The following is a 13,001-nucleotide window of genomic DNA, read 5'->3' as shown; positions in this document are numbered from 1 at the left end:
ATCTTGTGGAACTAATGAAAGTAGTTAATACCAAATCAAACTATAATTTGTCATTAAATATTGAAAGTTTTTAAGCCTCAAAAATACTTACACTGTCTTCTATAAACCATTGTCACTGAAATTTCTCTACAAGTAATCACTACATAATATTTGCTGGTTAAACCTAATGATTTAATTAAATACATAAATACTATGTATGTACTAGTGTCTTAAAATGGTCTTCACTGCAAGAAAAAAAAAAAGTGCATTGCACCTAATTAAACTTTACTTTGGTAAGACACAAGACACATGTTCTCAAAACTCTTAACTTTTTGATATTTTACCTTTATTGCTAATCATTCTCCAACACACATGAATGGCTACAAAGGCCAGGTATGTTAGGTTGTGAGCTGCAAAGAATTTAGAGTTCATAATAAAATGAGGGACTTTACCGCTCAGGAGCTTTGTACATTACTTATAACTCTGTAGGCTGGTATTTGACACAAAGCATACCAAGTCTTGAACTAAACTGACTTCTATATAGAAAATCTCTATTCAGATTAGTCCTAGACTAGGTTCAAGCTGTGTCTGAGAAAATCTAGTTTATTCTCTATTTTTTCTATATTTCTGTATGCATACATTTAACAGGTACCTGGTACACTGTCATGGAAACATCTGAGAATATACACTTCCATATAACCTTCAACCCCAAATCTTATTATCAGCTAAATATCAACTGTTTTACTTCATGCCAGACTTAAGTTTAATTTCATGATTTGTTTTAGTCTAGTTAGAGTACAGACAGACAGATTTTCACACATGAAAAAATTCTGGGTTTTTATTTGAGTATTTTTTAGTGTTTTCCCAAAATGATAAACTGTTCTCTTTCCAAAACCTATTCCAAAAACTTCCAGCTTCTTTTAGTCTGTGATCCATACATCCTTTTATTAATTAAACACTACAACTATTCATTTTCACTCTGTTCAGTAATTAATCTAATTACTGAGTTCTGATATCCGTTTTAATTTCATTCTCCACCCACAATCTATAAATTTAAATCAGATTCTTTCTGAAATCATATTGACTACTTCTTCACTGTGTCAGCAATATACAGTCAACATGTCAGGGATTGGGACCATGATTATAATTCATCTAGGTACTACCACTTATTCATCTACTTATACTCTATAATATACCAGGAGCTAAATGATAATTTTGAAATGAGCAGTCAGGGCCACATTTGCATTATATAACGTCTGTCTCCTGTGACAACCGTACAATAAACAGTGTTTTATGACCTTTGTATAATGATTCCACCTCCCTCTGCAGGTCCAGGATCTCAGTGTGTGTTTGGCTCTCAAACACTGTTTCTCTGTTCCCTCGAAGACTGAAGTCACTGTTGAACCTTGAGATCTCTTGAAGGAAGCTTTCCTCTTCTTCTTTAGACTCTCTCTTTATCCTTGCCTGGTCAGAAAAGAGGGATCATGGAAAATGCTCCCAACAATAATACAAATACACCTGTTTGTTATTCTACATCGACTTCCACTACAGCTACTATTTTTGATATGTATTAATGATACAATCTTAACAAAATTCTCTGTCTCTAAGTGAAGGGATTGCAGTATTTCACTTTCACTTTTGTGCAGTGTTTCCCATTTCCATGGATTTGTGCCCTTTCCTTCCCTTCAGTGCTCACTGTGAGCAGCGTGACAACCTGGGCTTGTGTGGGCATATAATATAATCAATGAACGTATCCCTCGAGAATAAAACGCCATGCGTTTTTGTTACAGGTCTGTAGCAACAACAGTAACATGTATCTGGGATGAACAAAAAAAAGTATCCTTTAACAAGAATGACAGCCCTTTAATCAAACTATGTTTACATGTCAAAAAAATGTGGTGGATAGCTTAACTTCTGTGTGTCAAATAGACTAAGTCATTTAACAAATATCGTCAAAAAAGAAAATCCCTGGTTTTCGGCTTTGCAAATACTTTTCTATCCCTTTAAATTTAATTTATTTTGGTTTTGGACTGTTGGTGAGAACAAAGCAAACCATTTGAAGATGTCACCTCATAGTCTATGACATTGTTATGGGCAATTTTAACTTCTTGTTGACATTTTACAGACTGATTAATCAATTAATCAAAAAACAAATAGATTGATTGACTATGACAGTAATTGTGACTTGCAGATTTACATACTTGTTCATGCTGTTTGTATTTGATGGACATTATATATTAAATCAGAATCATTTTAAAAGCTTTGTAATACAGTTAATATGGTACTGCTGGACTTAAAAAGACTCTAAGACTATAAATGCTGACCAGGTATCTGTCTTACACATAAGCAATATTATATGAGATGTAAATATTGATTCAGGCTTTAACTGACTAGACGTTCCCTGAGATGGCTGTTCTGGCAGAGCAGCTCCTCAATTTGCTTCAACATCTGGTCTTCACATTTCTTCATCAGATCGTGCTGCAGCCTCATCACAGACAACTCCTGAGCCTGGAGCATAAATGAATGAGTGGGAAGTAAAGCCACACAATCTGACAGACACATGTATAGAGAGTGAGATACATTACTGATACTTAACATGTGAGAGAGATGTAACTGATCCCAGAGTAGAAGATAAGAGATAGGATGAAAATTCGAGGGTGGGTAGCTGGCACAATCATTATGTACTGTATAATGTACAAGGTAGGCATGTTAGTGACCCTTACTGGGAACTGGTGAACAAAAATGACCCGCTTCTTTAACTTTTTCAGCGCATCAATATTTATTATATAGCTTTCAAACTTTTTTTGATTAGTTCCCATTGTCTCTTCATCCTGTGTGATTATACGGTACATCCCAAAAGAAAGAAAATCGCCAAATTCTATAAGAAGGTATATTCATGGAGGATGCTTTCTGAAGTTGCCTCAGGCATGACTTTCAGTACAGTTTTCACTCTGTTACCTGAGCTACCACGGAGGAAGCCAGTTTATTGTTTCTTATACAGTAGTGGAGGAGCCCTGAACGTTTTCAGCGAGCGCAATCAGGTACCAGGTTTGCTAAACACAGTAATTATCTTGAGACAGCTTTCATAAACTATAAGACGCTACACCATGTGAGCTGCAAACACACGCTGTATATATGTATGATGTAAATAGTTTCAATAGTAAATTCTAAGGGTTCAGAAGACGTATGCCTACGGGGTGTTGACGGGCAGATAATACTCAGACAGGCATGGTGTTATATTCAGCAACCTTTCTAATTGGACCTACTAATTTGCTCTTTTGATCGGATGTCCACGCTTACAAGTACAGGAACAAGTTAGCAATATTTCTGAAAGGTCAATGAGCATGTCTTTGACATCATATCTCACACATGTTAAAAGGTTTCACTAATGCTATCCGGTGGAAATTAGCCATTGATTTTAGAGTGGCACTTGCAATTGATCCTGTGCACTGTTGATGAAACGAAAGTGGGAAAGATTAAGTGTTTTAAATCATAAAGCAGATCAGCTCATCAATATGCCAATATGCACTTCTTTACCTCACGTGTCAATGCCTCGAACACTGTATGCCTCCTCAAGGTAAAGCAATTACATCTTTGTGTTTTACTTTACACATTTACAATATATATATATGTAAATTAAAAAAAAAAAAACAATATTAAATTGTCTATCACTTTTATAAAGGTATCTTATTGGATGAATAGTAAAATTATATATTTCCCTCCTGACACCATGGACAATATATTAACAAACATATTAACCAGTTCTTCATATACGATGTTACTGATCCTTGTGCAAGAGCCCCCACGTAAACACTTATCTAGAGGCACAGTTCAAAGTCAAACTAAATGATATGCCACAATTCAAATGAGTATCATGCTGTGCAAATACATATCAGGCTGTTCTAAGTCACCAACACCCTCAAACAGGCAATATTAACATTAGCTTAATTTGAAATGTATTCAAAGTAAGCAATGAAATGTATTTCAGGGTACCAGTTTGTGTCAAAAAATCAGTAATATTGGAACTAAGTTCAAATGCAGTCTGCCCAAATAATCCATATATCAACAGACATCTATGTAAGCATACTTTAAACACAGTCATGGTTGCTCCTCTCATCAGAAAATGTATTTATAATTCACACACTAGAAACGAATAAAGGAAAAAAGCCTAATTGTAATGTAGCCTCACCTTTTTATCAAGTTCCTCATTGGTCTTTTCATACTTTTCAGTGGCGCTCTTGATTTTCTCATTGCATCTGATGATGGCCACTTTGACTGAAATAAAGAGAGCTGACTAGCTAGTAACCTGCAAACCAAGACTGCAATACATTGAGCAGCCTGTCACAAATCAGTGTTTATAATGTCACTTTGGCTCCAAGGAGTACAGTAGGCTAATGTTATATTGATTAGAAGCAGGAAAAAATACACCTAAGAAGATTTAAAATGAAATGTTGGCGGATAAAGAGGGAGGGACGCTAGTGTTGCTGGTGTTTATGTTGCTAACCTAGCTAGGTGACATTGTAAGTAGTCTTCCAATGGTAGCTAATAGCTAACGGTATCGTAAATTTTGTTGGCTGAAATGTCAGAAGAGACGCAATCATACCTTCTTTGAATTTTTGCGTCTGTTCAGTTAACTGCTGTTCGGTTTGCAGGATCTGTTGGAAGAGTGTTTCTAAACTCATTTGGAGTATTTAGCTGGTTCAATAAGTCACCTAGAATCCGGGGAACGGATCCTACTGTATTTGACGTTCACTAGCACCTGGTTAGCCCCTGAACTAAGTTACCGTAGTGACTCGGTTAGCTAGCGAGGCCTCTGACGCAGGTTTCAAGAATGAGCGCCCCGCCCAGGCGAGGCCCGCCCCGCCTTACCCCGCGGCTGACACCGGTTGGTTTGTTTCTCTTACACGTTGAAAATAAAGTTAAACATTGCCCATAAAAGATTAACCAGTGCTTTCTTGTGTATTGTGACTAGTTTGAGAGAGTTGACACGTTAACCGTTTTGTAAAACGGTAATAAAACCAAAAAAACACCGAACGGCTTGTCAACGTAGCTAGCGTTAGCTAAAATCACTGTCCAAAATGGGGCAGGCGAGGCTCACGGCAGTTAGCTAGCGTTGCCGTTAGCTGCGCCGGATGAACAATGTAAGTTGTGATTAATGTCTACATTATTGAATTAAGGTTCGCCTCTCCGGAGTCGCGACTCCTTTCCTGCGTCTGATGCTGATAACTTACGGCGCTGTTAGCCAACTGTGGCCACCTCCATTAATCAGCCGCCTCCCGCTGAAAAGTGTTGGAACTTTTTCGCCGGGTGCTGTATCGGCACCACTCGGCCCTCTCAACAGCAATCCACCGGGACGCGCCGCGCACATTTGTCACAGTCCCCCTGACTTAGGCCACTTTTCCTCGTTTCACCAGCGGGACAGAAACAAGCCTCTGATCCGGTGCCACGGAGCACATTACAGCGTGAAACTCTAAATGACCCGAGGACTACATCATTCTGACATTCATTTTCAAAATTAATATCACATATTGATTGTGGCTTTTCATAAATCACCCGACTACGCCTCCCCCCCTGACTGGCAAGCCTCCCTTTGGACGCCGTAGAAAAGCAGAGTCATCACATTGTAAGGAGACAATTAGCCCAGATAGTAGCCCGGGCCTGTCGTTCATTTGTGCCCGTTTTTTTTTTTTTTTTTTTTCTGTCTCTTTTCCAGTCACGGTCTCTGTGAAAAATAGCGGCGGCATTTTTTTATTTAGCCAAATTGAAAGTCATTTTGAAAAGTGGCTGTAGCTTGCAGGGCCGATTCGCTGCACCTTCCTAATCGCGGCTTTCCTTTTCAATACGGGATCATTCACTACCTTATTATTCCAATAAGATATTTCACCCCATCTCCGCATGAGCCCGCCCGCTCCCGCTCTCTCTCTCTCTCTCGGGGCTGATTTACTGCGGTGGACGCCGGCATCCCCGATTGATTCGGTCCGGGCCGTAGTGCAGAGAGAGGGTCACTGACACAGTCTGGTCCCGGGTATTTAGTCGAGTGGATCAGCCACGGGATAGGACCCCCCCCCGTAGGGAATCGATGAGCTATAGGAAGAGCCGCGAGTCGCCCGATGCATCACCCCTGTTGTTATAGTCATACTCTGTTTGATTTCCAGTCATTTCCCAATATATCGATCAGACAAAAAGGTGTTTAAAATGTGATGCTCGTATTTTATTATTATTATTATTATTCTCATTATTATTATTTAACCCTAACATAAAATATCCCATGTGAGGTGCAGTGTACAACACTCTTCGACACGACCATTGGATGGTTTCACATCATTACTTTTTAACAGTGACCGTTACTTTTTAGAAGCGCCGACAGATGGCGACGGTCGCACGGTGTCCGCCCTCGCCCGTGCGGACTGTGACTGCAGGCTTCCCCCGCAGCCGCGCTGTCATTCGCCGCTTCGGTTGACGAAGCATCATCACGGCACATTTTCTCGAGACTGCATTTTTTTTTTTTTTTTTTTTAACATTACAGCGTCTGGAGTGCGTCAGCGTCACACACACACACACACACACACACACACACACACACACACACACCTAACGACCTAGTCTCTCCGCAGTTGGCAGCTACAGTGTTGCATAACACTTTTTCTTTTCTCATTTTCAAATGGGATTAACATTATAGCAAACTGGGAGGAGCCGGGCGTCTGTCAGCGGGTCCGTCCGCTTTGGCACACTCAAGTGGCACTCGAGATGAGAGGGCCGATGCGGACCGGGGGGGGGGGGGGTTGCCGTACGAGCCGCTCCACAGGTTTCTGTATCCATCACGTCATAGAAATGCACTTGAGTCACGCTCCTCGCCCGGTCCCCGTCGGCGCAGCTGCACTGATGCGCTATACTGACATGCAGACGCAAAGCCAGCCCGCACTCGTCGACAGTCGACGGTGCTAGTTTTTTCTCATTCACATTAAATGCAACCACATGCCCGCTGTGGTCCTATACGTTTTTTTTTTTTAATGAACTGGAAAAGTGATTATGTTATTTAAAGAAAACAAACAAACAAAAAAACTTTTTTGAGTGTGTGCGAGCTGGAAAGTTTATTTAAAAGTAAACAAGACTATAAGACTACGAGACTATAATAACCCTAAAGAGATTTGCGGCTGGTGCGCAGCTCGGCACTGGCGGTAACCTTTCAGAATTATAATCACTGTGCCATTGTTCACCCACTGGGACCGTGTCTGTGTCTCCGGTGCTCGTTAGTGAGCAAAGTGAACTTGAAGCTAATCATTTATTTTTCTGTGCCGTCACTGTAATGTTGCCATAAAAAAAAAAAAAAAAAAGCAGAGCGGGTCCGCTGCGATAAAAGGCCTATGGTTGTGAATTTATGACGGGATTACTGTACTTCGGCGCGAGGCGGACGCTGGCACTCTCCTCCTGCTGAGTGCGCGAGACAGCAGCGGGGCTCCAGTTGGCTGTGCGCGCCGAGACGCACGGACGCGAGCATCCCACTGGCTGGAGTCGGAGGACACTCGCCCCGTTTCGCCTCCGCCGCTGATCCCCTGTCTTTGTCTCCCGGCGGTGAGACGATCACCCGCACGGGAAGGAAAGCAGGAGAGAAGCACTTCTTTTTTTTTTTTTTTTTTTTTTGACACACACGCACACAAACATACATACATACATACATATATGTATATGTATATGTATGTATGTATGTATATATAGAGAGACAGATATATATATAGGCTAGTAAGAGTCAGAGAAACTGTGCAGAATCCGGACTGGACACTTTTGAGAGGGGGAATTATTTCTCGCAGGAGGCGAGCTGGATCTGTTCCGTACAGCGGAGCGCACGCCGCTACGTCTCTTCAATGGATTTTAAAACAGTGGAAGTACCTGGGGAATTAAACTACTGTTAAGTTGCTTTTTTTTTTTTGTCTCTCGCAAATTTCGTTCTGACAAGGGTCTGTGTTTCACATGGAGAGGAAGACGATGATCCTCGCAGTATTCTATGTCCTCCTGCCTCTTTTAGGTAAGTTTGACTTGATCCATTACCACCGTCAGCTCTCCGTTTCACACTAATCTGGCCCATAGGTGCCTATGCTATATATTTCTTTTAGCTTTTTTTTTTTCGTGAGCTTTAATAGTAAGGGCGAGTCCGGCAGAGGCGGCGGCGGCGGCGGCGGCTGCTCGCCGGGAGTGTGGGCAGCGCGTAGCGGCCGCTGCCCAGTGGTCCGAACTGCTCCAAAACGAACAAAAGTCCGTGCGGAGCTGTCGGTGCTTCGTCCGGTGACAGCGACCACGAGAGCAAGTTTTCCCACTCAGCGGCATGACCCAACTCACCTAGTGCCAAACTGCCTTTAATCCCGTCTATAGTCAGTGTAGCCTAGATGTGCTTTTGTGGCGCCGCAGATGTGTTTTTCGTGTTATCGCTGGACAGCCCATAAAAGCTCATCTCTGTTATATTTCAGTCCCTGAGAGCAGCCCGCAAAGTGCCTGAGATCTGAATATTTACCGTGATCGAGAGAGGAAACAAGCGGCAGAGGCATTATTATTTTTACTTTTGTTATTAGTATCATCATCACTAATGCCACCTCTGTTTCCAGATGTGTTGTCTTACGCCGAGGAGAACCTGCGCGCCGGCGCCGCCCGGCTGGACTGCGTGAGAGCCAGTGAGCAGTGCCTGAAGGAGCAGGCGTGCAGCACCAAGTACCGCACGATGAGGCAGTGCGCGGCCGGCGGCAAGGAGAGCAACTTCAGCATGGTGGCCGGCCTGGAGGCCAAGGACGAGTGCCGGAGCGCCATGGACGCGCTCAAACAGAGCCCGCTGTACAACTGCCGGTGCAAAAGGGGCATGAAGAAAGAGAAGAACTGTCTGCGCATTTACTGGGGGATCTATCAGACATTACAAGGTCGGTTTAGTGCTTCTGCTGGAACCCTCTCCTGTCGAGAACTGCCCGTTAGCAGATCCCGGTTTAGAATTTCATAATGTTGATGCGAGTGTAGGCTTTGATGCTTTCGTTTAAGGGTCTATCACAGAATGAAACAATAGCACAGTAACACTGTTTTATTTCCTGGGTACACCCCACAAAGTCCCTCGGGGTCTTCGTCTGGGCAGGGCTCCTACGTTTGGAGAACACTGTGCAGCTCTAGTTAATGTGAAATTGACGTGCCCCATAGGTTTTCGAAATCTGATCCGTAAAGGGGTGAGATGATCAGTTGCCCCAGCTCCTCCCACTACTGTATGGAAGGGGGGCAGCATCAGTCCTCGTGGTCCAGCTCCGTGACCCTCCCTACCCCTGCCACCACAAACACAAAAAACTCAAAAAGTAGCACGCGGCTCTGTATCTATGAACAGTTCAGTGCAATCGAGCACGATCGCCCAACTTCCATTCAAATGTGGCCCCTTGGTTACTTAACAGCCACGGTCCCACGGCGCTCAGGCACTTTTTTGACCTCCCAAATCACTTCCCTCGAAGGTAATGGAGTGTGAAGCTCCTCAGCGCTGGCAGTGCAATCTTAAAGTGTTGATCACGGCAGGGGGGCTTTTAGGGGCCTAAACTGCATCCAGCCCGTCGCCGGCGAGTGGACTTCCAGTTGTGCAACACAGCTGACCAACCTGCCTAATCAAGCGTGTGGCTGTGTGCCAGCGTGGATATCGACTGACCCAAATTACACATGTCACATGCAGACCAATGTGAGGGGTGAAAGATGATAAACAAAACAGGAGGGGGTTAAAAAAAAAAAACTGTATCTCTCAATCTCTCCGTCTCTCTGTCCTCCTCACAGGTAATGATTTCTTGGAGGAATCTCCATACGAACCCGTGAACAGCCGCCTATCCGACATTTTCCGCCTGGCTCCCATCATAGGTAAGAGTAAAAACATCTGCTTTGTGGAGGCTTTCACTCCATCCCGTGGTCATATTTTTTATTTTTTCCATCGTTTCATTGGTGACCTGTCTCAGTTGAGATACGGTCAAGCTCCAAGCTGTGCACGTTCTCAACAAAGGTTATCTATGTGTCAAGTGTTTACCCTTCCCCGATCCTCTCCGCGACCCCCCCCCCCCCCGCCCCAGCAAGACTGCATGCTGGCTGGGAGTGACCTTGCGCGGGGAGCTATAGTTCTGAGTCCCACCGAGCGGTGGTGGATAAATGCTCCAGATGCAGAGGGAGGGCTCTGCAGCCGCTGGCGCGGTGTCGCCGCGGGTTCGGAAAGCTTCCTCTCGCGGCTGCTCGAGTCCACTTGTTGAAAAGAGTGCGAGTGAGCAGCCCTGTGAGTGACGTGGGGGGGGGGGCATGACAGGCGGGTTTTTTTTTTTCTGTTCGGATCTGTGTCCGGGAGCGATGTGGACTCGAGCCTCTAGATGGCAATGTTATTCCCTCCTTCGCAGCCGCTCGGGTGCTCGCTGCTGCCGCGGTCGAGGCTGTTGTGGGTATTTGGGAGCCCGACGTGCGGATGCGGCGCAGCCGCGTAGCCGCTTGCATTTTCATTATTACACTGCAGGTGATGAGTGCCGTGTCAAATCAAACAGACACACTCTGCCTCCACATCTTCAAAGAACAAGGACGATATTTTGACCCCCTTTGATAAAGAGGAGCCCTTCTGTTACCTCTGTCGTTTTATCTCAGAATAGACCGATTTGCCCTGAACCAATGCTGCTCCTACAGTACGGAGATTTCACGACGTGGGTGGTGAGATACAGATGAACAAAATCTGGGACTAGGTACTGACTTCATGACCGATTTGAACACAAAGAAACACAATTTGAGAAGCCAGCTTTTTTATTTATTTATTTTTTTTATAAAGCCTATCCTTTCCTCTTGCTACTCCATAGGAAAAGAAGCAACATCGTCACACCAAACCACATAGGTCTCTGTCCCTTAATTTGCCAGCCACGATGAGACACCCGCGGGCCCACAGGAGTGGGAACGTACAGATTTATAGTGTCATTCTTACAGCGAAGGCAGGCACTCCTCATTTGATGTCCAAATGCCTCCGTATGTTGATGGATGGCTGTGCTTGTACATATGTCTCTCCTTAAAGGCAGAGGAGATCAAACATCATATCAGCCTGAGCCAGTCACTGAAGTACAGTTAGGGAGAGTGGGGCTGCAACAGTTGATTATTTTCATTCTTGATAAATCTCTAGGTGATTTTTTTTCTTTTACTCGATTAACTCCATTATCACAAACAGTGTAAATAAAATAATGAAAACATGAACCTCAAAATTTGTCAGAGGCCAAGGTGAAGTCTCCAAATTGGTCCGGTCCCACCAACAGTCCAAAACCCAAATATATTTAATTTACAGTACAAAAAAAAAAAAAAATCCACAAACATTTGGCATTTTGCCTTCAAAAAGACTCAAATGACTAATCAAGTTTTAAAATTGTTGTTAATTTTCTATTGATTAATTCAGTGGTTCCCAACCCTTTTTCCTTGTGACCTCTTTACAATTAGGCAGTCTCTACCTATGACCCTTCATCCAAAGATTTGAGATGATCAATAGTTCCTCCCCAGATTGTTTGAGTCGAAAGATTTTTATTTGCTGAAGAGGTAAACGTATTCAGTATTTAATAAAAGAAATTCAAACATTTGAGATGGGGGGGGGTGTCAAACCCCCACACCCGTTTCCACACGTAGTCTGTTTCTCCCGCCACCAAAAAGAATGGATTCATGCTGGGAAGAAACGGGCAAGTGAATTGGTGATAAACAATGGATAAGACAGAGGGGAGGGATAATGCAGAAAGGGATAAAGCTAGAAGGAGAATGTAGAGCTGGAGCGTGGGATGGAGGGGTGAGAGGAGAAGGCTGGAAGGGTGAGGGCTAATCACCGAATGGCAGGGTAAGGCTAAGAGGACGGGGAGTTCAGAAACAGAAAGCATGAGATCACTCTGCCTCCTCTGCTATTTCTGTGGAAATTAAAGGGCACGGTGACAGGAGAAGGATCGAGGCAGAAATGATTAGACCTTAGAGCTTGTTTTTGATCACCCTGACAGCTTTGTACGTTTCAGTTCTAAGGTTCAGCACAATGGACCGAGGAGAAAACTAGAAATTTACACAAAAAAGCCACAAAAACATACACCATTTTAAAAGGGGACCAATATGAAAAGTGCTCTCTGGGGATTCTTGTTTTTTAAATTATGCAAATTATTAGGTCTTGTTTCACACACAACTTTATATATCAGGTTGGAGTGATATTAGAGTACAGTGCAATACACAATTTGATTATTTTTCTCATTGTCTCTTATATCACCTGCACATGTTTTTGGTCTCTTACATCCTTTCAGTTTCAGATGAAAATGTTTACAATAACTTTTATTCTAGTTCATAGAACAAATAAGTAAATGACAATTTTATTTTTGCAGTACGGTCTCAGGTTCTCAGACACCAGTTTGTGAAGCACTTGTGATTCAAGTCAGTAGTCTGTGATCACCCCCCTATTTCAGCAGGCTCCCTGAACGGTTCTCGGTAATGCAGCACGGCTCAGTGATCCAGGTTATAGGAACAATAGGCAGCCACAGTGATCCTGTAATTCCGTAGTCAACCCCATGTCTCTGACTGAAGCCACTAATCTCCAGTGACACACATACATATAGTGCACAGATGCACAGACAGTCAAACACACACACACACACACACACACACTGCTGTGCCCTGAACACTGGAACACCTGTTCCCAATGACACGCCCATAAGCGTCAGTCTGGTTTCATTAGAGAGACGCGTCGGGAGTCGTCTCGTATGTGCAACTCAAGTGGATATATGCATCATCTTCGCTGATTTACAGAAAATCGTTAAATTATACTTAAAGGGACTAAGATTTAAACAAAATCGTGTCTAGGTAAAGATTTTAAAGTTCTCAGTGCTTGTGAGAAATAGAAAACACATTGAGAGAATAATCCCAAAAACTGTTAGTACATCTCACACATAATCCCATTTACAACCACACCATCGCTTTTTTTTCCCTCATGTCATCATCTTCATCACTAATCATTATTCACTGTAAATCTAAGTTTGTAAACAGTTTTTTTT

The 13,001-nt window shown here is 43.2% G+C and overlaps 2 protein-coding genes across 4 annotated transcripts in view; one reads left to right on the top strand and one right to left on the bottom strand.

The window, feature by feature from the left end:
* ccdc172 (coiled-coil domain containing 172) overlaps nt 1-4,816 on the bottom strand; it is a 31,265-nt gene extending 26,449 nt beyond the window's left edge. The window contains exons 1-4 of one of the 2 annotated variants that reach the window (XM_040139230.1): nt 4,583-4,816; nt 4,169-4,254; nt 2,371-2,487; nt 1,278-1,443 (exon numbers count right to left, since the gene is read on the bottom strand). In XM_040139230.1, the coding sequence (XP_039995164.1) occupies nt 1,278-1,443; nt 2,371-2,487; nt 4,169-4,254; nt 4,583-4,661 (448 nt within the window). In that variant the 5' untranslated portion in view covers nt 4,662-4,816. The remainder of the gene's footprint in view (nt 1-1,277; nt 1,444-2,370; nt 2,488-4,168; nt 4,255-4,582) is intronic. The other variant, XM_040139229.1, reaches the window with a different exon arrangement.
* The window catches only part of gfra1a (gdnf family receptor alpha 1a), a 96,682-nt gene continuing 88,439 nt past the window's right edge, over nt 4,759-13,001 (top strand). Inside the window, exons 1-4 of one of the 2 annotated variants that reach the window (XM_040139227.1) lie at nt 4,759-4,864; nt 7,934-8,002; nt 8,577-8,882; nt 9,760-9,840. In XM_040139227.1, coding sequence (XP_039995161.1) covers nt 7,948-8,002; nt 8,577-8,882; nt 9,760-9,840 — 442 coding nt within the window. In that variant the 5' untranslated portion in view covers nt 4,759-4,864; nt 7,934-7,947. Of the gene's footprint in view, nt 4,865-5,017; nt 5,121-7,933; nt 8,003-8,576; nt 8,883-9,759; nt 9,841-13,001 lie in introns of those variants that run through there. The other variant, XM_040139228.1, reaches the window with a different exon arrangement.

The sequence above is a fragment of the Xiphias gladius genome, chromosome 11, assembly GCF_016859285.1.
Source record: "Xiphias gladius isolate SHS-SW01 ecotype Sanya breed wild chromosome 11, ASM1685928v1, whole genome shotgun sequence".
Lineage (NCBI taxonomy): Eukaryota > Metazoa > Chordata > Actinopteri > Istiophoriformes > Xiphiidae > Xiphias > Xiphias gladius.
This window is presented reverse-complemented; position numbering and strand designations above follow the sequence as displayed.